The following is a 25379-nucleotide window of genomic DNA, read 5'->3' on the forward strand; positions in this document are numbered from 1 at the left end:
GGGCCATTATTAACCTTTATGCGGGATTATATTGGGCATATTTTAATATGGAGCATCTTATGGGGCCCATCATAAACTTTCTGGAGCATTATATGGGGCGTATTTTGTATGGAGCATCTTATGGGGCCATCATGAACTGTATGTAGCATTATATGGGGCTCCTGATTCAATATTGATATTCAAAAACACTTAACCTACTGATGTCTCAATTAATTTTACTTTTATTGGTATCTATTTTTACTTTTAACATTTACCGGTAGCTGCTGCATTTCCCACCCTAGGCTTATACTCGAGTCATTAAGTTTTCCCAGTTTTTGTGACAAAATTAGGGGGGTCGGCTTATACTTGAGTATATACGGTATTTAGTCTCTCTTTGGGGCTTTCACTTTTTTCACTTTGATCACAGGTATAGTGCATTGCAAAGCATTATACTTATATAGAAGCTTCTTACACCATCTTAGATCATGGTCTAAGAAGCGTCCCGTAGCTTGGTGATCCAGGGGTCGGGTCAGGTCACCATGGCAACGATCAGGCCCCCCCGTGATTACTTCACGGGGGTGCCAATCTGAAGGCATAGGGAGCTTCCTCCCATGGCCGCCATCCTGAATGTTGAAATGGCTCTTAATCGCAGCATTTAAGGGATTAAACAACCATGTGTGGTGCTGGTACCGTCCCTGGCTGTTAGTGTAGGAGCTCGGCCACTAGCAGTGCCAAGCTCTTTCTGTGATCGGGCAGGAGGTGATGATATTTCAGATTGACTGACCGGTCACAATGCCCTGAGTGTGGGGACTGACTGCATGGGTCTCCGCACCTCTTCCCGTGCTGCTCAGCTGTCAGTGACAGCTGTCGGCACGGAACTGTCGCAGCGTTTTTACACACAGTGACAGTTTAAAGTCATGACGAACATAGCACGTCATAATGCGAGAACTGACACCAGACCATGACGCGCTATGTATGTCATTTGTTAATAAGGGATTAAATTAAAAAATGCAATAAATATAGATCAAAACGTCATATATAAATCAAGAGAGTCAATAAAAGTGTCAGATCGCCATGCAGAGGTACAAGCCTTCATGCAGCTCACTCAACAAAGAAGGAAAAACAAGAAGTCCTGGAAAATTGAGACAAATAAAACCTTTTTCTTTTTACAATTTCTGATTTTTTTTTTCTCTGCACTGAAATGTATTTATTTCACTCACTGGTATAGCGCCATTAATTCCACAGCGCTGTACATACACCATCATCACTGTCCCCATTGGGGCTCACAATCTAGATTCCCTATCAGGATGTCTTTGGAGTGTGGGAGGAAACATGAGAACTCGGGGGAAACCCACGCAACACGGGGAGAACATACATACTCCTTGTTGTCTTTGGAGGGATTTTAACCCACGACCCCAGAGCTGCAAAGCAACAGTACTAACGTTACACCATGAAAGCGCATGAAAACGAAAAATCTGTACAAGTTTGGCATCACTGTAAATCATACCGACCCAAGGCCTCATAATGCAGAACGATGTTTATGTATGTATACTGTTAAACCCTGGCAGAATTGCATTCCGTTTTACAATTTCACTCCACTTGGAACTTTTTTTCCTGTTTTCCAGTACATTGAATGTTAAAACGAATGGTCTCATTCAAAACTGTGGCTCATCTTGCTAATAAGCCCTCCTACGGCTCTGACCACAGAAGAAAAAAAAAAAAAAAAAAACTTTTGGCTCTTGAAGGGGAGAAAAAAAAAAGCTCCAAAATAAAAATTGGCTGCAGATGGAAGGGGTTAGGGTCAAAATAAAAATGGAAGAATATCATTTAGAAATGCTATATATAAAAAAAAGGCAAAATTAAATATAGCATACTGCTCAACTCTCTAGAAAACAGCAGAAACAAAGACAAAAGTGAACGGCACTGCCCAAAAACTTGTTGATTAAATTAAAGCCGGTGTATTAAGTCATTTTTGTCCAAAAGACAGCCACATTATAGGATTCTGGGTGCAACTCCATGAAAAATCAGATTTGTTCCATAGTGTGAAGAGAAGAAAAAATGGAATGCACTCACCGATCTCAAAAGGGAGCTTTTATTGAATCTTCATAAATAAAACTTCAGGGCCGGGGGAAGAGGAGTGGAGCTCGGGCGAGCAGGAGGAGACGACGGCCGTTTCACGCAGTGCATGTTGCAGACCCGTTGAAGCGCAAGCACTGCGTGAAACGGCCGTCGTCTCCTCCTGCTCGCCCGAGCTCCACTCCTCTTCCCCCGGCCCTGAAGTTTTATTTATGAAGATTCAATAAAAGCTCCCTTTTGAGATCGGTGAGTGCATTACATTTTTTCTTCTCTTCACACTCTCTAGAAAACAGCTTAACCCCTTAAAGATAGGGTGATTTTTTGATAATGATGGGCTTTTTGGAGGTTTCCTGTCTGTGAGACGAGTTTCTGCTTTGGGTTATTCCATTCATTTTGCCATATAATGTATGGAACAACAACAACAACAACAAAAATGATTCTCCACGTCAGCATGAGTATGGCATGCCAAAATTGTATACTTTTTATAAATCTGTAAAAAAATAATAATAAATAATTGGTTACTATTGCTACCACTCAATTTTCTGCAGAGCACTGAATGAACTTTATAATGTTACAATCTTAATCATTTCATCTACAGGTAAGGCTACTTTCACACTAGCGTTAACTGCAATCCGCCACAATGCATCGTTTTGCCGAAAAAACGCATCCTGCAAAAGTGCTTGCAGGATGCGTTTTTTCCCCATAGACTAACATTAAGCGACGTATTGCGACGGATTGACACACGTCGCAACCGTCGTGCGACGGTTGCGCCGTGTTGTGGCGGACCGTCGGGACCAAAAAACGCTACATGTAACGTTTTTTGCTCACGACGGTCCGCTTTTTCCGCCCCCACCTCCCCGCACCTCACAATGGGGCAGCGGATGCGCTGGAAAAATGCATCCGCTGCCCCCGTTGTGCGGCGGAGACAATGCTAGCGTCGGGAACCTCGGCCCGACGCTAGTGTGAAAGTAGCCTTATAGCGCCACAATTCTGTGCTGTGCAATGTACGGTGAGGGCATATTTACACCGCACATTCCGGCTGGCAGGAGCTGTGGAAGGTGCCCCTGACCCAGGAGTCCCTCTCCCCTCTCTGGTGCAGACTATGGTGGCCCCTGACCCAGGAGTCCCTCTCCCCTCTCTGGTGCACACTAAGGTGGCCCCTGACCCAGGAGTCCCTCTCCCCTCTCTGGTGCACACTAAGGTGGCCCCTGACCCAGGAGTCCCTCTCCCCTCTCTGGTGCACACTATGGTGGCCCCTGACCCAGGAGTCCCTCTCCCCTCTCTGGTGCACACTAAGGTGGCCCCTGACCCAGGAGTCCCTCTCCCCTCTCTGGTGCACACTAAGGTGGCCCCTGACCCAGGAGTCCCTCTCCCCTCTCTGGTGCAGACTATGGTGGCCCCTGACCCTGGAGTCCCTCTCCCCTCTCTGGTGCAGACTATGGTGGCCCCTGACCCTGGAGTCCCTCTCCCCTCTCTGGTGCACACTAAGGTGGCCCCTGACCCAGGAGTCCCTCTCCCCTCTCTGGTGCAGACTATGGTGGCCCCTGACCCTGGAGTCCCTCTCCCCTCTCTGGTGCAGACTATGGTGGCCCCTGACCCTGGAGTCCCTCTCCCCTCTCTGGTGCACACTAAGGTGGCCCCTGACCCAGGAGTCCCTCTCCCCTCTCTGGTGCACACTAAGGTGGCCCCTGACCCAGGAGTCCCTCTCCCCTCTCTGGTGCACACTAAGGTGGCCCCTGACCCAGGAGTCCCTCTCCCCTCTCTGGTGCACACTATGGTGGCCCCTGACCCAGGAGTCCCTCTCCCCTCTCTGGTGCACACTAAGGTGGCCCCTGACCCAGGAGTCCCTCTCCCCTCTCTGGTGCACACTAAGGTGGCCCCTGACCCAGGAGTCCCTCTCCCCTCTCTGGTGCAGACTATGGTGGCCCCTGACCCTGGAGTCCCTCTCCCCTCTCTGGTGCAGACTATGGTGGCCCCTGACCCTGGAGTCCCTCTCCCCTCTCTGGTGCACACTAAGGTGGCCCCTGACCCAGGAGTCCCTCTCCCCTCTCTGGTGCAGACTATGGTGGCCCCTGACCCAGGAGTCCCTCTCCCCTCTCTGGTGCACACTAAGGTGGCCCCTGACCCAGGAGTCCCTCTCCCCTCTCTGGTGCACACTAAGGTGGCCCCTGACCCAGGAGTCCCTCTCCCCTCTCTGGTGCACACTATGGTGGCCCCTGACCCAGGAGTCCCTCTCCCCTCTCTGGTGCAGACTATGGTGGCCCCTGACCCAGGAGTCCCTCTCCCCTCTCTGGTGCAGACTATGGTGGCCCCTGACCCTGGAGTCCCTCTCCCCTCTCTGGTGCACACTATGGTGGCCCCTGACCCAGGAGTCCCTCTCCCCTCTCTGGTGCAGACTATGGTGGCCCCTGACCCAGGAGTCCCTCTTCCCTCTCTGGTGCAGACTATGGTGGCCCCTGACCCTGGAGTGCCTCTCCCCTCTCTGGTGCAGACTATGGTGGCCCCTGACCCAGGAGTCCCTCTCCCCTCTCTGGTGCAGACTATGGTGGCCCCTGACCCAGGAGTCCCTCTCCCCTCTCTGGTGCAGACTATGGTGGCCCCTGACCCAGGAGTCCCTCTCCCCTCTCTGGTGCAGACTATGGTGGCCCCTGACCCTGGAGTCCCTCTTCCCTCTCTGGTGCAGATTATGGTGGCCCCTGACCCAGGAGTCCCTCTCCCCTCTCTGGTGCACACTAAGGTGGCCCCTGACCCAGGAGTCCCTCTCCCCTCTCTGGTGCACACTACGGTGGCCCCTGACCCAGGAGTCCCTCTCCCCTCTCTGGTGCACACTACGGTGGCCCCTGACCCAGGAGTCCCTCTCCCCTCTCTGGTGCAGACTATGGTGGCCCCTGACCCAGGAGTCCCTCTCCCCTCTCTGGTGCACACTAAGGTGGCCCCTGACCCAGGAGTCCCTCTCCCCTCTCTGGTGCACACTAAGGTGGCCCCTGACCCAGGAGTCCCTCTCCCCTCTCTGGTGCAGACTATGGTGGCCCCTGACCCAGGAGTCCCTCTCCCCTCTCTGGTGCAGACTATGGTGGCCCCTGACCCAGGAGTCCCTCTCCCCTCTCTGGTGCAGACTATGGTGGCCCCTGACCCAGGAGTCCCTCTCCCCTCTCTGGTGCACACTATGGTGGCCCCTGACCCTGGAGTCCCTCTCCCCTCTCTGGTGCACACTATGGTGGCCCCTGACCCAGGAGTCCCTCTCCCCTCTCTGGTGCACACTATGGTGGCCCCTGACCCAGGAGTCCCTCTTCCCTCTCTGGTGCAGACTATGGTGGCCCCTGACCCTGGAGTGCCTCTCCCCTCTCTGGTGCAGACTATGGTGGCCCCTGACCCAGGAGTCCCTCTCCCCTCCCTCTCTGGTGCACACTAAGGTGGCCCCTGACCCAGGAGTCCCTCTCCCCTCTCTGGTGCACACTATGGTGGCCCCTGACCCAGGAGTCCCTCTCCCCTCTCTGGTGCACACTAAGGTGGCCCCTGACCCAGGAGTCCCTCTCCCCTCTCTGGTGCACACTATGGTGGCCCCTGACCCAGGAGTCCCTCTCCCCTCTCTGGTGCAGACTATGGTGGCCCCTGACCCTGGAGTCCCTCTCCCCTCTCTGGTGCAGACTATGGTGGCCCCTGACGCAGGAGTCCCTCTCCCCTCTCTGGTGCAGAATATGGTGGCCCCTGACCCAGGAGTCCCTCTCCCCTCTCTGGTGCAGACTATGGTGGCCCCTGACCCAGGAGTCCCTCTCCCCTCTCTGGTGCAGACTATGGTGGCCCCTGACCCAGGAGTCCCTCTCCCCTCTCTGGTGCAGACTATGGTGGCCCCTGACCCAGGAGTCCCTCTCCCCTCTCAGGTGCAGACTATGGTGGCCCCTGACCCAGGAGTCCCTCTCCCCTCTCTGGTGCAGACTATGGTGGCCCCTGACCCAGGAGTCCCTCTCCCCTCTCTGGTGCAGACTATGGTGGCCCCTGACCCAGGAGTCCCTCTCCCCTCTCTGGTGCACACTATGGTGGCCCCTGACCCTGGAGTCCCTCTCCCCTCTCTGGTGCACACTATGGTGGCCCCTGACCCAGGAGTCCCGCTCCCCTCTCTGGTGCAGACTATGGTGGCCCCTGACCCAGGAGTCCCTCTTCCCTCTCTGGTGCAGACTATGGTGGCCCCTGACCCTGGAGTGCCTCTCCCCTCTCTGGTGCAGACTATGGTGGCCCCTGACCCAGGAGTCCCTCTCCCCTCTCTGGTGCAGACTATGGTGGCCCCTGACCCAGGAGTCCCTCTCCCCTCTCTGGTGCAGACTATGGTGGCTCCTGACCCTGGAGTCCCTCTTCCCTCTCTGGTGCACACTAAGGTGGCCCCTGACCCAGGAGTCCCTCTCCCCTCTCTGGTGCAGACTATGGTGGCCCCTGACCCAGGAGTCCCTCTCCCCTCTCTGGTGCACACTAAGGTGGCCCCTGACCCAGGAGTCCCTCTCCCCTCTCTGGTGCACACTAAGGTGGCCCCTGACCCAGGAGTCCCTCTCCCCTCTCTGGTGCACACTATGGTGGCCCCTGACCCAGGAGTCCCTCTCCCCTCTCTGGTGCAGACTATGGTGGCCCCTGACCCAGGAGTCCCTCTCCCCTCTCTGGTGCAGACTATGGTGGCCCCTGACCCAGGAGTCCCTCTCCCCTCTCTGGTGCACACTATGGTGGCCCCTGACCCTGGAGTCCCTCTCCCCTCTCTGGTGCACACTATGGTGGCCCCTGACCCAGGAGTCCCTCTCCCCTCTCTGGTGCAGACTATGGTGGCCCCTGACCCAGGAGTCCCTCTTCCCTCTCTGGTGCAGACTATGGTGGCCCCTGACCCTGGAGTGCCTCTCCCCTCTCTGGTGCAGACTATGGTGGCCCCTGACCCAGGAGTCCCTCTCCCCTCTCTGGTGCAGACTATGGTGGCCCCTGACCCAGGAGTCCCTCTCCCCTCTCTGGTGCAGACTATGGTGGCCCCTGACCCAGGAGTCCCTCTCCCCTCTCTGGTGCAGACTATGGTGGCTCCTGACCCAGGAGTCCCTCTCCCCTCTCTGGTGCAGACTATGGTGGCCCCTGACCCAGGAGTCCCTCTCCCCTCCCTGGTGCACACTAAGGTGGCCCCTGACCCAGGAGTCCCTCTCCCCTCTCTGGTGCACACTATGGTGGCCCCTGACCCAGGAGTCCCTCTCCCCTCTCTGGTGCAGACTATGGTGGCCCCTGACCCTGGAGTCCCTCTCCCCTCTCTGGTGCAGACTATGGTGGCCCCTGACCCTGGAGTCCCTCTCCCCTCTCTGGTGCAGACTATGGTGGCCCCTGACCCAGGAGTCCCTCTCCCCTCTCTGGTGCAGAATATGGTGGCCCCTGACCCAGGAGTCCCTCTCCCCTCTCTGGTGCAGACTATGGTGGCCCCTGACCCAGGAGTCCCTCTCCCCTCTCTGGTGCAGACTATGGTGGCCCCTGACCCAGGAGTCCCTCTCCCCTCTCTGGTGCAGACTATGGTGGCCCCTGACCCAGGAGTCCCTCTCCCCTCTCAGGTGCAGACTATGGTGGCCCCTGACCCAGGAGTCCCTCTCCCCTCTCTGGTGCAGACTATGGTGGCCCCTGACCCAGGAGTCCCTCTCCCCTCTCTGGTGCAGACTATGGTGGCCCCTGACCCAGGAGTCCCTCTCCCCTCTCTGGTGCACACTATGGTGGCCCCTGACCCTGGAGTCCCTCTCCCCTCTCTGGTGCAGACTATGGTGGCCCCTGACCCAGGAGTCCCTCTCCCCTCTCTGGTGCAGACTATGGGGCCCCTGACCCTGGAGTCCCTCTCCCCTCTCTGGTGCAGACTATGGTGGCCCCTGACCCTAGAGTGCCTCTCCCCTCTCTGGTGCAGACTATGGTGGCCCTTGACCCTGGAGTCCCTCTCCCCTCTCTGGTGCAGACTATGGTGGCCCCTGACCCAGGAGTCCCTCTCCCCTCTCTGGTGCAGACTATGGTGGCCCCTGACCCAGGAGTCCCTTTCTGGTGCACACTAAGGTGGCCCCTGACCCAGGAGTCCCTCTCCCCTCTCTGGTGCAGACTAAGTAGCTGACACTATGTTCTAAGCTGTTGTGGGGGCGTATTCTTTCCCTAGTATGTGGCTGGCTCCTTTTGATTGGTCATCATCATACAGGGAGAAGAAGTACACGCCCCCAGTGAAAACTATATGATAGTGACTACTAGGACTTAAACATTTACTCATTAGGTGCCAAAATACTTTGATTGCTAATATCTCCCCAACAGACCTAAGAGCTATGTAATGTATGCAGTTTTATATAGCAAAATCTGGTGACAAAAAAAAATCAAAATACAGTAAAAAAAAACAGCCAAGAATTATTCAAGTGTCTCCGGTCACCTTGCGAGAACTTTGTCAGAACAAGGGTTAAGGGAAATAACCCTCCTTTCTCACAAGTTTAGTGCCAAACTCGAAACCATGTTTTAGACATCAAGTCAGGTAACATAATTTAATGACATATTAATAAAGCGCACTTCCTTCCACAAAAGCCATAACTTGCAGAAAATACATAAATACAGAACTTGGCATGCTGTAGAAAGAACACCTGATCTTGGCGCTGTAGTAGCACAGAACACCAGGGAATGGCTGCAGGCACTGACAAGCTGGCACAACACGCTGCCCATTACCTTTCCACCCTGAAACCCACCCAAAAGTAGAGGGTACAATCTGGGATCATCTGTGCACTGCTCCTAAGTCGGGATCCACAACAAAAACTGCAGGAAAGGTTTGTAAGGGTATGTGCACACGTTGCGGATTCTCTGCGGATCCGCAGCGTTTTTTGCAGTGCAGAAACGCTGCAGATCCGCAATTGATTTACAGTACAATGTAAATCAATGAGAAAAAAAAATGCTGTACACACTTTGCAGAAAATCCGCTGCAGAAACGCTGCGGTTTTAAAGAAATAGCATGTCAATTCTTTTTTGTGAATCTGCAGCGTTTTTGTACCCATTCCATTATAGAAAACCGCAGGGGTAAAAAACGCACAAAAAAATGCTGCGGAACCGCACAAAAAAACGCAGGTGCGTTTTCTGCCAGGAGAGTCAGAATCCGCACCAGAAATTCCTAAGCCGAATCCGCAACGTGTGCACATAGCCTAAATGTGAATTCATATGCTTTATCCTTCTTTTCTCCAGGTAAGTAAGTGTCTGCCACATAAGTCTTGTAATAATAGTACCGTACACGTTAAAGTGAAATCTGTCAGCAGGTGTTTGCTTTTTAATAGGAGAGCAGCATGATATAGGGGCAGAGAACCTGATTCCAGGGATGTGTCACTGATTAGTCTGTGTGTTGCAGTTTCAGTATAAACAGTGATTTATCAGTAGGAGATTATCACTGTCGGACTAGATCTCACGTGCAAGTCAGTCAGGCTAATTTGTGTAACCCCGCCCCCCCACCACTGACCGGCAGTTTGCTCAGGAAGCTGCTAAGCAGGGGCGTCGCAGGATAATACACAGCTCTGCTACATCTAACTAGAGAAACAGGGATTCTATCAAAACTGCAACAAGGAGTCCAGTAAGTGACATCACTGAAATAAGGCTCTCTGCCCCTACATCATGCTGCTCTCATATTACATAGCTAAAACCTGCTGACAGATTCCCCATACAGTTGCAAAGGTTAGAGTCGCTGCATGAACCGGTAACGGTATTTTTGGAGCCCATGACAGCACCAGGAGAGAGAGGGGATCTGCCCTTCAGGGACAGGAAACCTACAGATACAAAAGGGCGGCACCTCTCCCATGCATTAGATGGATTACAAAGTGTAAGAGGACCACCATGGTTAATGGCAACAAAATCTGTACACTATTCTAATGGCTAATCAATCCACACACGTGAAAAACTATTAAGAGGAAGACGTGCACACCCACATGTGAAGGGAGGAAATCTAAGGGTGCTGTCATGGGCTCCGAAAAATACCGCTACCGGTAAGTAACTGACTTTATTTGGTCTCCCATGACAGCACCATGAGAGAATTACAAAGCGGTAATAACTGCCCTAGGGAGGGACTACAGCCTGCAGCACCCTTATACCGAAGGTGAGATCTGCGGAAGCACCCATATCCAGTCTATATTAATTATAAAAGGTGGAAGGAGAAGACCTTGTCGATGGAGACTTCCATCCTCTATGCCCATGAGGTTACCATGGATCGAGTGGAATGCACCCTCAGCTTTCCTGGAGCTGACCTGCCACTTTATGTATACGCTAGAGAAATAGCCTCCCTAATCCACCTAGCTAAAGTACTTTTTGACACTCTAAGACCATTCCTGGTGCCTTGAAAGGAAACAAACAAGGCATTGTCCTTCCTCCAAGAATCAGTGACCGACAGGTACTCTAGTAGCAATCCCCTAACATCTAAACTGTGGAGCTTCCTTTCTTTCTGGTTAGGAGGATTGGGAAGGAAAGAAGGAAGAGCTATCTCTTGTGACCTGTGAAACTTAGAGGCTACCTGGGGCAAGTAAGCTGGATCCAGCCTAAGCACCACCCAGTCATCCAAGAACTGTGTATATGGAGGGAGTCTAGACACAGCCTGCATATCACTCACCCTCCGTGCTGATGTTAATGCGACTAAAAAGGCTACCTTGAGGGAGAGTATTTCGCCCAGTCCGAATAAATGGAACCGGGTCCCCGTAAGGGACAGGAAACCAACTGAGGCGTGGGAGAGGTGCCGCCCTTTTTTATCGGTAGGTTTCCTGTCCCTGAAGGGCAGATCCCCTCTCTATCTTGGTGCTGTCATGGAAGACGGAATAAATCTTGGCTTTCCAATAATATGCAGGTCCTTTTGGTGCCAGAATGGCACAGAACCATCAAAGTATAATCTTCATCTGAGGTTGTCCTATAGTATTTGGCACCAAGACACTCAGCAGACCTGTTGAAGAAACTGGATGTCCATTAACGTGCCTTGGATGGCTATGACCCGATGAATCGCTATAGCAATTAGGCACTTGAGCAAGTTTATTTTTCTGAGCAACTTGCTCATCTTAGCTGGCAACGTAACACTGCAGTCACAGGTGACCGAACTAGAACAATGACTGAATGTGCCATTGTTTAGGGCCACACAACCCTACCAGAATAACGCCATCGGTTCAGGGATCGGTAAGCCAGGGCCAACATGCTGCGACTTTTTCCAATAAAAGTGAGAACCAAACTGATAGTAAATTTTCAGAAAATAAACATTGAGAATGTTGTGTTCCGGATTTCATCACCTCTGGAAGGTTCTGGATGTGATTAAATAATAGAAAAACAGCAGCGAAGCCCCCACAACGTCCATCATGTAAAGGCCATGAGTAGCCCCTGTGCTCACACCGGACTCTGTAATTACACATGCGGGAGACATCACAATGTGATCTCCACTAACCACCTCTTCACGATGTTCAGATGTAGTCATAGCGCTGTTATACGTGGCCAGAAAACCATAAAAACACCTACAGAACGCAAAGGACAGCCATACACACAAGACCTTGTGCCAAAGGACAAGTGCCGATAGGCAACACATCCAGCTTGTAAAGCTTGTAGATGGTCAACTGATGGAAAAAGCTCTGGTTGAGTTTGTCTTTAGACCCCCAGCCCAAGGATAGGGGGGCAGCTGCAGCAGGCAAAGAGGAGGAGGCCTTTTATTTTGTGCTTGTTTTCAGGCCTTGGGGAAGCCCATAAAATTGCAACCGCGGTAGTAGTAGGAACAGAAAGCCGTCATCCCTTCAATCAGCTCATCAACTTCTGAGGACTGTCCGCTTTGATCCTTGTAGTAAATCGTGGTTGATGTATTGGTTGTATAATTCAATGTGACCAGCTTTCCTCATCTTTACCTGTGGCCGCAACCCTGACTTCCTCTAGATTACTTATAGGTCCAAAACAGGGGACAGTGACCACAGTGCTGACCGGGCCCTGCAGGGCTCACGTGTCACAACAATTGTATGAGAGCCCCGGGAACGCGAGTGATGATGACACTGCCGGATTAAGTGTTTTCGTTTTCATTCAGATCGAGATAGGGTTGTCCTAGTAGTGGACAACCCCTTGAAGGCCTTATTAATACATCAGTGAGTTTTCTGTCCCTCTCCTCTGGCATTTTCCCCTCCTCCTTCAAACACTATCATTACTCCATTACTAAAGAAACCCGCTCTCGACCCATCCTGCACAAACAACTACAGACCAGTCTCCAATCTCCCCTTCATCTCTAAACTCTTGGAGCGCCTGATCTACTCCCGCCTTACCTGTTACCTCTCCACTCACTCCTTCCTAGACCCTTCACAGTCCGGTTTCCGTCCCCTACATTCGACAGAAACTGCACTCATCAAAGTGACCAATGACCTTCTGACAGCAAAACGTAACGGTGACCACTCTCTGCTCATTCTTCTCAACCTTTCTGCAGCTTTTGACACTGTTGACCACCTTCTCCTACTCTCTAGGCTCCAGTCACTAGGCATTAAGGACACTGCTCTCTCCTGGTTCTCCTCCTACCTTTCTGACCGCTTCTTCAGTGTTCTATTCTCTGGTTCCACATCATCTCCTCTTCCTCTCACTGTTGGGGTACCTCAGGGCTCAGTCCTTGGCCCCCTTCTCTTCTCCCTCTACACGGCCCCAATTGGACAGACCATCAGCAGATTTGGCTTTCAGTACCATCTTTATGCTGATGACAACTATACACGTCATCCCCTGACCTTAACCCCCGCTGTACTACAGAACGCCACTGACTGACTGTCCGCAGTGTCCGACATCATGTCCGCTCTCTATCTGAAACTCAACCTCTCCAAAACTGAACTACTTCTGCTCCCGCCATCTACTAACCTCCCTAAATCTGACATTTCCCTCTCCGTGGGTGGCACCATAATAACACCCCGGCAGCAGGCGTGCTGTCTGGGTGTTATGTTTGATTCCAATCTCTCCTTCACCTCCCATATACAATCTCTTGCCCGCTCGTGCAGCTTAAACCTAAAGAACATCTCTAGAATCCACCCTTTTCTTACCATGGAGACAACAAAAACCCTCACTGTCGCCCTGATCAACTCCCGCCTGGACTACTGTAATGCTCTATTAATTGGCCTCCCCCTCACTCGACCTTCCCCTCTCCAGTCTATCCTTAATGCAGCAGCCAGGGTTGTCCATCTGGCTAATCAATACTTGGACGCGTCCGCTCTTCGCCAGTCGTTACACTGGCTGCCCATTCATTACAGGATACAATTCAAAGTACTTGTTCTCACCCACAAAGCTCTCCACAGTGCGGCACCCCCATACATCTCCTCCCTCATTTCTGTCTATCGGCCTAACCGACCTTTGCGCTCTGCAAATGACTTTCGACTAACCTCTGCACTGATCTGTACCTCCCACTCCCGACTCCAACACCTCCCGTGCTGCGCCAATCCTCTGGAATGCTCTACCCCAAGATATTAGGACCATCCACATCTTGCATAGTTTTAGGCGCTCGCTCAAAACACATTTGTTCAGAGCGGCCTATCACGTTCACTAATCAAAGTCATTTTATGTTTGTGTGTAGCCCATTCAGTACTTCCATCTATCCCCCCACCCCTGAAGATGGCTGGACCATCATTGTAAATACATCATTGTAAATACACACCTGTACTTTGTATCTCCCCCACCTCATTGTAGATTGTAAGCTCTCACGAGCAGGGTCGTCTTTATTTTGCTTTAATTATTGTATTGTTAACGTTGTTACTTATGACTGTTGTGTTTGAAACTGTTAAACTGTAAAGCGCTGCGGAGTATGTTGGCGCTATATAAATAAATATTATTATTATTATTCTCATACTCAAAAAAAAAAAAAGGTACGATTTTCGTCAGTGTAACCTTTAAACCTTAGAGTTTTAAAAGTTTTTCTGTTATGCAAGAAAAAAAAAAACTATGGAGGTTTCTGATGAATTGCTTAGCAAACCCTCAGTGAAAAAAAGATGTATACAGATGTCATCTGAGTGCTGTCTGATTTGTTCACTGACTCACAGGCGAGTTTTATCTGTGACTTATCAAAAATTGTACATGTCTCTATTTGGTACAGACCATTCAGTGCACAAAAATGCACAGACGTGTGAACCAGGGCTGTGGAGTCAGTAAGAGAAACCTCCGACTCCAACTCCCCAGCAGTGGTCACTACTGAGCATGTGCATAAAGTGCAGCACAGATTCACCTCAACTCCGACTCCCCAGCACTGGTCACTACTGAGCATGTGCATAAAGTGCAGCACAGATTCACCTCAACTCCGACTCCCCAGCACTGGTCACTACTGAGCATGTGCATAAAGTGTAACACAGATTCATCTCAACTAAAGGCCTAGATCCTTAGATCAGGAACAGAGCAGACATTTATAGGACATTTCCTAACTTTTCCAAATTATTCAAATTCGGAGTCTGTTTATTTTACACCAACTCCATCAAAATGGACACAGACTGACTCCACAGCTCTGGTGTGAACAGCCTCAGACAATAATGGGTGCGAGTTCTATCCATGAAAAATACAAATAGAAGAAGTGTGTGAAAAACTGAGGTCTGAATGAAGGCCAAATCATGGAGGATTGGTAGAGCTACTGATGAAACGGGAGGAGTCTCGCTACCTTGGTTTACTCTACCGCCATACCTGTATAATGATGGCGCAGGACTAATAAGGTGCCGTCTGCAGTTGGCTATGTGACTCCCAATATCTCCGCAGCTGTCAGAGGTTTTGTGTTTGGCATTTTATGATGTAAAACATTGTGACTTGAGAAGACACAGTCAGATTTCCCCATCACAAAAACATGAATGTGTCCTTTTCTGTGATACAAAGTGGTTACACAACCAAACAAAATACGTCCAAGGGCAAGCGAATACTTTTTACAGGCGGAACGTACTCTGGTCTTCTTTACTGCAACCCTTCAAATACAATTACCAAATATGTAAACACATGATTTATGCATCTAATTTGGCTCTTCCACGTACAATTACAGTAACCTGGGGGGGCGAGGCGAGTGACAGTTTTATTGTGCAGCCGCATCATCAGGCCTCATTACACAACATACTGGGCGCAATGACCCAACAATTGTGGGGGTGGGATGATAAATATTCATTTTCGGGGGATTTTTTTCAGCATTTTTTTTTTACATTCCTGATCTTGGAAAGGTCAAAATACAACAACAAGACATAACTAAATTATTTTTTTTCAAAATTATGAAAATTACTTTTCGAATGAGACTGGATATTGCCAATATCGGCGAGCTTCACACTTTAAATTTTAGAAACATATCAGATAAATCAATCTGAATGAATGGGTAATTTTAATGATCTGTTCAGGAGCCCAGTGCACCCCGGCCTGCCAGCTTCCTGCATGCAAGTGGACCGTGTGCTCCTGAATGAGCTAGCCCTTGGCCAAAAAGCGATGGTGCGCTCTTCCACTCTCCTACTAGAGGCGCCATCAGAAAAGTGCAGGGAAATTGAAGCTGGTGGCTTCTGCTTGGAAGCTGCCACTGTATTATATTAGAAAAAAAGACAAAAAAAACCCTTCAATAAAATATCAATATATATATGTGGATACGCTGGTTGCTAGCTTTTACAAGCACTAAGCACTTTTACTCAATTGCGAAGTTGAGTCGACCCTTTAAATGCAATCTATGATATATTAGTAGTGCTGCGACTAAGGTTGTATAAAACCTCACATCACGACTACTGTTCAAAATAGAAGCCATGATACTTTGCTGGCTGAATCATACAAAAGTTAGTGATGACCGGAAGTGCTCGGATAAGATGTTATCTGAGCATGCTCGGGTGCTAACGGAGTGACATAGGCGTGCTTGAAAAATATATTTAAGCCCCTGCGGCTGGTATGTCTCACAGCTCATCGGCAGCCACGACACATGCAGATACTGCCCACCAGACAGGGAATCCCTGCATGTTTTGCGGCTGTCGAACAGTGGTGAGACAGGCAGCTGCGGGGAGTCGAACATAGTATTCAAGCACGCCGAAGACTCTGTTAGCACCCGAGCATGCTCAGATAACACCTTATATGAGTGCAATCGCTCATCACTAAAAATGATCCAAACAGTGGACTACAGCGACCCGCTAATGATCACTAGAATTCTGGGTGCTGTACTCCATGCCCCCCAACTCAAATCTCCTATTCAATGAAATGGACCCAAATTCACCATTAAGGCATCAACAGTTCAATTTGGCTACTGAAGTATTTCAGAAAATAAAACAAATCATGATTTATCTTCTGGACAGGTGATGTTATATTGCTGTGTCCCTCAATCTCCAGGGGCCACAGCACTGAAGAGCTTAGTGAAGAGTCCGAACAAGTACGCTGCTCTATACATCGTCTATAGGAGAGCCGATGTCAGCAGAGCACAGAGGTCGCCGGTCACAGACTTTGAATATCATTTCCTCTGGTGATCGGTGGGGTCTAACTTATGAACTACACCAGTGTTCCCCAACTTCGGTCTTCAAGCCATGAGAAGTTACCAGCTGCATGAGGTACAGCAACACGCGCCTCTACTGAAAATTACTGTATATTGTTATACAGAACACGGGAACAGAAAATGGCAAAGTAATTCTCATTCAAATCAAGCTCCTTCCAACTACTGATCCCCTGGGGTAACCTTAAAAAAGTCCCTTCTCAGCTTACCCCTCATAGATGTCCTCAGTAATGTGGTGGCCCAAATCCTCGGCCATCTTGATCAAAATCTCATCCTTCTTTCATCCTCAGTTCATTATCTTACTTTCCGCTCTCCTGGACCCGAGTGCTACAACTCTTTATATCGTGGTTTTGTTTAAAGGTAAAGTTTCCTGACTATTTTGGATTTCCGCTGTAAAACTTAGGGCTGCTTGCTGTCATTTTTTGGTCCATTTATTTTGCCTTTACTGTATATTTTGGTCTTATGAAAATCCCCCAAAAACATTAATTGAAATGTACAAGCAGCAAACATACAATCCAATTATTTCCAAAACTACACAAGTGCCCTTCTATCATGACCAAGGTTGCAAGTTAAATCTCCTTGTTTTCAGGGTGGGGCAAAACTTCATAAACATTCACAAGAAAAACAGTAAAGCCAAAGAGAAAAAACTCTTGCCATGACACTAAGCTAATGTTATGACCTACACAAATATGTCCACCATACACATGAGATGGCTGTCGGCTAATCATTCGGCTAGCAGCTGTCTCTCCGATACACAAGGCATTAGCTCACCGAGCGTTCCTGTGTTCTCTACAAGCGAGCCACTGCCAGACATGTCTGCCGGCAGCTTATCTCCGGGAGAGCCGATGACCCTGCAGTCCGAAAGAGAACAAGCCAAACAGGTATAATATATGGAAGGCAAGCAGTGCAAATTTTTTTTTATATCCAATTGCAAAAATGATTTTAGCCTCAATTACATGAAACAAAAAAATAAAAAAATTCCTCCAAAGCTTGACAACCCAAAGAGTCCTCTAAACTATGCTGTGAGGCCTGAAGACCCCAAGTCCAAACTACAGAATACCATAATATGAGCCCAATTCTAACACCTGTTTTCAGTGAAAGGTTTTTAATAAAAATGTTTATAAACTTTTCCAAGCAATCTCCATAAAGGGTTAACTTTTTGGTAACTGAATTTTTACAATTGATGAACTGAAAAACTGAAAAAAAGGCCGTTCATATGAACCCATCAGTCAGGAGGGTCCGATGATGATAAACTTTTCAGCCAGTTATCCCTCATTCATGCTGTCAGAACCAAACATGACTGACTAATACAGGAAGATATAAGCTTGATATTAAAGGGAAAGGAAAATATTGGACCTTCCAAGAACACGTGCAGTGTACAATGGAGAATCGTGGCAAAAGAAACAACCTGTCTGATTCGCTGAGACTCCACATGTGCCGATCAGGAGGACTGGAGAGGCGCCGCCCAGGAGGACCGGAGAGAGAGAGAAAGGCGCCGCCCAGGAGGACCGGAGAGAGAGGCGCCGCCCAGGAGGACCGGAGAGAGAGAGGGGCGCCGCCCAGGAGGACCGGAGAGAGAGAGGGGCGCCGCCCAGGAGGACCGGAGAGAGAGGGGCGCCGCCCAGGAGGACCGGAGAGAGAGGGGCGCCGCCCAGGAGGACCGGAGAGAGAGGGGCGCCGCCCAGGAGGACCGGAGAGAGAGGGGCGCCGCCCAGGAGGACCGGAGAGAGAGGGGCGCCGCCCAGGAGGACCGGAGAGAGAGGGGCGCCGCCCAGGAGGACCGGAGAGAGAGGGGCGCCGCCCAGGAGGACCGGAGAGAGAGGGGCGCCGCCCAGGAGGACCGGAGAGAGAGGGGCGCCGCCCAGGAGGACCGGAGAGAGAGGGGCGCCGCCCAGGAGGACCGGAGAGAGAGGGGCGCCGCCCAGGAGGACCGGAGAGAGAGGGGCGCCGCCCAGGAGGACCGGAGAGAGAGGGGCGCCGCCCAGGAGGACCGGAGAGAGAGGGGGGCGCCGCCCAGGAGGACCGGAGAGAGAGGGGGGCGCCGCCCAGGAGGACCGGAGAGAGAGGGGCGCCGCCCAGGAGGACCGGAGAGAGAGGGGCGCCGCCCAGGAGGACCGGAGAGAGAGGGGCGCCGCCCAGGAGGACCGGAGAGAGAGGGGCGCCGCCCAGAAGGACCGGAGAGAGAGGGACGCCGCCCAGGAGGACCGGAGAGAGAGGGACGCCGCCCAGGAGGACCGGGGAGAGAGGCGCCGCCCAGGAGGACCGGAGAGAGGCGCCGCCCAGGAGGACCGGAGAGAGGCGCCGCCCAGGAGGACCGGAGAGAGGCGCCGCCCAGGAGGACCGGAGAGAGGCGCCGCCCAGGAGGACCGGAGAGAGGCAGGCACCGCCCAGGAGGACTGGAGAGAGGGACACCGTTCAGGAGGACTGGAGAGATGGGTGACCGTTTGAATGGCACTACTCTAGCGCTGCGGGCATATTATACTAGAGAGATGGGGGAGTGAAAGCTGCTGAGGGAACATTGCTGAATTCTGAATCAATGTTCCCATGGGGGACACGCGCAGCAGATTTTTGGGCTGGGACATTCAGTGTGCACAAGTCCACATATGGACAGAGTCCAGATCAGGGGCTAAGGTATGTGCACACAGTTTTGTTTCTGTTCTTTCAAAACCACATGAAAAACCACTTTGCAATTCAGGTGTTCAGTTCAGTGGTTGTGATGTCATTTTTGTGCCAGCGTCATTTTTTTCTATGATTTAAACTAGCAAGTGACTACCTAGCAGAAGCCGCCCTGAAAAAAGAGCAGGTCACTTTTATCCCATTCACAGTTTCCAAATAATGAGGCAGTTAAAATAGAAAGAGACTGGATATGTGCACCGCAGTGTTATTTTTAACTGTGCATTATGATTTTTTTTTTTGTGGCAGATATGTGGCACTTTTTCCGGCAAGCTCCAGCCAGTGCACACAAACTTAAAGGGAATCTGTCACCCCAAAATTCGCCTATAAGCTAAGGCCACAGGCATCAGGGGCTTAATAGCTACAGCATTCTGTAATACTGTAGATGATGTCGTCCTCTTCTTCTCTTCCTGTCGCAGCTCAGGCGCAGGCGTACTATACCTGCCCTGTTGAGGGCAGCAAAAGTACTGCAGTGCGCAGACGTCGAGCAAGGTCATAGAGGTCCAGCGCCTGCGCACTGCAGTAGTTTGCTTGGCCCTCAACAGGACAGACAAAGTACGCCTGCGCCGGAGCCACGACAGGAAGAAAAGAAGAGGACGTCATCGTATGAAGATGGGAGGCGCTGGACCTGGACCGCGAAGCCAATTGGACCGAGACCGCCCCTGGGTGAGTATAATATACCGTAACCTGTTTTTCTTCTCTTTCAGGATACATTGGGGGCTTATCTACAACATTACAGAATGCTGTAGATAAGCCCCTAATGCCGGTGGGCTTAGCTTATAGGCCAATTTTGGGGTGACAGATTCCCTTTAAAACACTTCAAGAAACAATACAGGAAAAGAAAAAGGTCGTAGAAATCTGGGAAAAATTGAGACTTCTGGCATTTTCATCAAACTTACACAAATTAGGCAGAGCTGGGATGTGGCGCTCCTTAAAATAAAAAAATCCCCTCATTCTTGACAACGGAGTGGAATTTTTAATGCATCACTGCAGCTTTTTTTTCCCTTTTCAGTGCTGGAGTGGCGCTTCTAGTGTAAGGTCCCTGACCGTAGTCTTATACTCTTTCCCCGGTGTCTTCACCTTTTTTCGGCGCCATCTTATGACTGTCCGGAAGTCAGAAGTTATGTCACAAGCTCTCAATGTAAGTCTATGAGCGCCAGAACGAGGGGCTTATAGACTTGTTCTGAGCAGTGACCTCCGGCTGGAGTGATCCGGCCCGTCACAAACTGCCGAAGACCAACGGGAGCAGCGGAGACAGAAGGTGAAGGAGGCGGCAGGTAAGTGTAAGGCTAGGGGCAGGTACCTTACATTAAAAGCACCACTCCAACGGTGTAAAGAAAAAAATGGGGGCACATACAGCCCGCGGAGGGGCACATACAGCCCGCGGAGGGGCACATACGGCCTGCGGAGGGGCGGCAGACCCGGCCCATGAAACCATTACTGACCATTGTTACTGGAGGACTCCAGCTGTAATGTGGTCACACAGGACAGTCCCCCGCGGTGCGGACTACGTGCCGTGTAATACACATATGTATCGCCATACGGGGCCCCTCACACCATCTCACTGTACGGAGCCCCCACAGGGCACAATGTGATCACGACCACCACTATGACATTACTACAAGTGACTTAGTGTGGGCAGAATCTAATAAGTGTGCACTGCATACTGCCAATACCAAGGCTCCATCCAGCCTGTCAGTGCAGGGCACACAGCCCGAGGACACCGCCACACATACCCCGCAGCCCCCCACATCACAGCGGCTGACACACTGGCAGCGCTCCGTTACCTGCTCGGGGGAACAATGGCCGTCGCTGCTCTCCTAACCCACAACACTTGTCTAAGCGCCGGTGACATTGAGGCCGCCATATTGCTTGTGGAACAGAGCTACGGTAACAGCCGAGGGACAAAGCGCAGAAGGGCGAAAGAGAACGCGGTGACGTCACGGCTAGCGTCCTCCGCTGCTCTGCAGCAGTCCGAACTGGAGGAGCAGCGCGCGCCGCGCACGGCTGACAGGCAGAGCGGAGGCAGAGAGGCAGAGCGGAGGCTGACAGGCAGAGCGGAGGCTGAGAGACAGGGCGGAGGCAGAGAGGCAGAGCGGAGGCTGAGAGGCAGCGCGGAGGCTGAGAGGCAGAGCGGAGGCAGAGAGGCAGAGCGGAGGCAGAGAGACAGGGCGGAGGCAGAGAGGCAGAGCGGAGGCTGACAGGCAGAGCGGAGGCTGAGAGGCAGAGCGGAGGCTGAGAGGCAGAGCGGAGGCAGAGAGGCAGCGCAGAGGCAGAGCGGAGGCTGAGAGGCAGAGCGGAGGCTGACAGGCAGAGCGGAGGCAGAGAGGCAGCGCGGAGGCTGAGAGGCAGAGCGGAGGCTGAGAGGCAGCGCGGAGGCTGAGAGGCAGAGCGGAGGCAGAGCGGAGCCTGAGAGGCAGAGCGGAGGCTGAGAGGCAGAGCGGAGGCTGAGAGGCAGAGCGGAGGCAGAGAGGCAGCGCAGAGGCAGAGCGGAGGCTGAGAGGCAGAGCGGAGGCTGACAGGCAGAGCGGAGGCAGAGAGGCAGAGCGGAGGCTGACAGGCAGAGCGGAGGCAGAGAGGCAGCGCGGAGGCTGACAGGCAGAGCGGAGGCTGACAGGCAGAGCGGAGGCTGAGAGGCAGAGCGGAGGCTGAGAGGCAGAGCGGAGGCTGAGAGGCAGAGCGGAGGCTGAGAGGCAGAGCGGAGGCTGAGAGGCAGAGCGGAGGCAGAGAGGCAGAGCGGAGGCAGAGAGGCAGAGCGGAGGCAGAGAGGCAGAGCGGAGGCAGAGAGGCAGAGCGGAGGCAGAGAGGCAGAGCGGAGGCTGAGAGGCAGAGCGGAGGCTGAGAGGCAGAGCGGAGGCAGAGCGGAGGCTGAGAGGCAGCGCGGAGGCTGAGAGGCAGCGCGGAGGCTGAGAGGCAGCGCGGAGGCTGAGAGGCAGCGCGGAGGCTGAGAGGCAGCGCGGAGGCTGAGAGGCAGCGCGGAGGCTGAGAGGCAGAGCGGAGGCTGAGAGGCAGAGCCCATCTGTACGGAACTGCCGGCGTGAAGCTAGTGAGTGTGTGATCAGGCTAGTGAGTGCGTCATCAGCAGCGTCGGACTGGAGCACCTTGGGCCCACCAGAGAAAATCATTCTTGGGGCCCCCTATGTAGCTACATAGAAATAAATACAAGACCACCATTTGTGCGATAAAAAGCGCTAATATCAGGGTATAATATAAGGTAGTTCACGTCTTAATTATGTAGAAAGGGTTGGGGTAGCCCACTCATAAAATATAATGCAGTCTCTTCTCATCTATAATTGTCTAAGGGTTTTTCTGTCTGTCCTGGAAATCCCGCGTCTCTGATTGGTCGAGGCCGCCTGGGCCTCGACCAATCAGCGACGGGCACAGTATCGCCGTAGATGTCATAATGGTTGCCATGGCGACGATGATGTCATAAAGGTTGCCTCGACCAATCAGTGACGGGCACAGTCTGCCGCGAATTCTGGAATCATCATTGTCCATATACTACGAGGACATGCATATTCTAGAATACCCGATGCGTTAGAATCGGGCCACAATCTAGTAGAATATAATGCAGCCCCCCACAAAATATAATGCAACCCCTTCAGGTATGACGCAGTCCCCACCATAGAATATAATGTAGCATCCCCATAGGGCATAATGCAGCCCCCGTCATATAGTATAATGCAACCCACCACAGAATATAATGTCCCCTGAGAGAATGCAGTTCCACCACAGAATATAATGCAGCCCCCCCATAGAGTATACTGTAGCCCCCTCATATAGTATGATGTAGCCCCCCATAATATAATGTAGTACCATGAGTATAATGCAGTCCCCCCACAGAATATAATGTAGCCCCCCAGGGCCGTATTTAGAGTTTCTGCTGCCCTAGGAACTTTTAGTGCTGCCTCCCCCATTGTTGAGTATGACACTATCGGCAGTGACTTTGGCAAGAATCGCTGATGTGAAAGTCGCCTTTTGCAGCAGATCCGACAGTTTTTCTGCATCTGCCGCGTAACGGATCACTTACGGCAACAGTGCGTTCGGCCTTATTCATTCCCTATGGGATTTGCGGCACTTGCCATGATCTGGCAAATGCGGTACCATATCTCCCAACCTTTGAAGAAGGCATAAAGTTTGCCGCGCGCGTAGTGCGCCGCGGCAAATTTTAGGCCACGCTTCTGACCACACCCATTTCACAACTAATCACACCCATATCCACATCCCAACCACAGCCATTTAGCACTGCTGATCACACTGTTTTATATCCAACTAGCTGAAGAGCCCGGCGTTGCCTGGGCATAGTAAATATCTGTGGTTAGTTATAGCACCTCACTTCTCTTATTTTCCCATCACGCCTCTCATTTTCCCCATCACATCTTTCATTTTCCCCCTCACATCTCTCATTTTCTCCCTCACAACTCTCATTTTCGCCCTCCTCTTATTTTCCCCCTCACTCCTCTCATTCCCCCCTAACACTTGTCATTTCGACTTCACATCTGTCATTTTCCGATCACTCCACTATTTTCCCTCACTCCTCTCATTTTGCACTCACACCTTTTCATTTTCACCTCACACCTCTCATTTTCACCTCAGTATATACATGTTTGTCATCTCCCTTATATATAGTATACACCTGTATGTCATCTCCTGTATATAGTATATACCTGTATGTCATCTCCCCTGTATATAGTATATACCTGCTGTGTGTTCATGTCCCCTGTATATAGTATATACCTGTATGTCATCTCCTACATATAGTAAATACCTGTATGTAATCTCCTCCTGTATATAGTATATACCTGTGTGTCATCTCACCTATATATAGTATATATCTGTGTGTCATCTCCTCCTGTATATAGTATATACCTGTATGTCATCTCCTCCTATACATAGCATATACCTGTATGTCATCTCCTCCTGTATATACTATATACCTGTAGGTAATCTGCTCCTGTATATAGTATATACCTGTGTGTCATCTCCTCCTGTATATAGTATATACCTGTATGTCATCTCCTGCTGTATGTAGTATGTACCTGCATGTCATCTCCTCCTCTATATAGTATATACCTGTGTGCCATCTCCCCTGTAAATAGTATATACCTGTGTGTCATCTCCTCCTGTATATAGTATATATCTGTATGTCATCTCCTCCTGTATTAGACCTCGTTCACACGTTATTTGGTCAGTATTTTTACCTCAGTATTTGTAAGCTAAATTGGCAGCCTGATAAATCCCCAGCCAACAGTAAGCCCACCCCCTGGCAGTATATATTAGCTCACACATACACATAATAGACAGGTCATGCGACTGACAGCTGCCGGATTCCTATATGGTACATTTGTTGCTCTTGTAGTTTGCTTATTAAACAGATTTTTATTTTTGAAGGATAATACCAGACTTGTGTGTGTTTTAGGGCGAGTTTCGTGTGTCAAGTTGTGTGTGTTGAGTTGCGTGTGGCGACATGCATGTAGCGACTTTTGTGAGATGAGTTTTGTGTGGCGACATGCGTGTAGCAACTTTTTGTGTGTCGAGTTGCATGTGACAGGTTAGTGTAGCAAGTTGTGTGCAGCAAGTTTTGCGCATGGCGAGTTTTGCGCGTGGCAAGTTTTATGTGTGGTGCCTTTTGAGTATGTGCAAGTTTTGTGTGAGGCAACTTTTGCATGTGTTGCAACTTTTGTGCATGTGGCAATTTTTCCGCGTGTGCAAGTTTTGCGTGTGGCGAGTTTTCCATGAGGTGAGTTTTGCACGTGTGGCGAGTTTTGCATGTGGAGAGTTTTGAGCGGCGACTTTTGTGTTTCGACTTTTATGTGGCGAGGTTGGTGTATGTGTGGTGAAATGTGTGCTGAGGGTGGTATATGTGTTCGAGCACGTGGTAGTGTGTGGCGCATTTTGTGTGTGTGTTCATATCCCCGTGGTGGTGTGGTGATTATCCCATGTTGGGGCCCCACCTTAGCAACTGTACAGTATATACTCTTTGGCGCCATCGCTCTCATTCTTTAAGTCCCCCTTGTTCACATCTGGCAGCTGTTAATTTGCCTCCAACACTTTTTTCCTTCCATTTTTTCCCCATTATGTAGATAGGGGCAAAATTGTTTGGTGAATTGGAAAGCGCGGGGTTAAAATTTCACCTCACAACATAGCTTTGACGCTCTCGGGGTCCAGACGTGTGACTGTGCAAAATTTTGTGCCTGTAGCTGCG

The 25379-nt window shown here is 51.0% G+C and overlaps 1 protein-coding gene across 1 annotated transcript in view; it reads right to left on the bottom strand.

Moving 5' to 3' along the window:
- NDUFS4 (NADH:ubiquinone oxidoreductase subunit S4) overlaps window positions 1–21174 on the bottom strand; it is a 189252-nt gene extending 168078 nt beyond the window's left edge. Inside the window, exon 1 of the mRNA XM_077285188.1 lies at window positions 20962–21174. Within this exon, the coding sequence (XP_077141303.1) occupies window positions 20962–21041 (80 nt within the window). The 5' untranslated portion in view covers window positions 21042–21174. The remainder of the gene's footprint in view (window positions 1–20961) is intronic.
- Window positions 21175–25379: the final 4205 nt, after the last annotated feature.

The sequence above is a fragment of the Ranitomeya variabilis genome, chromosome 1, assembly GCF_051348905.1.
Source record: "Ranitomeya variabilis isolate aRanVar5 chromosome 1, aRanVar5.hap1, whole genome shotgun sequence".
Lineage (NCBI taxonomy): Eukaryota > Metazoa > Chordata > Amphibia > Anura > Dendrobatidae > Ranitomeya > Ranitomeya variabilis.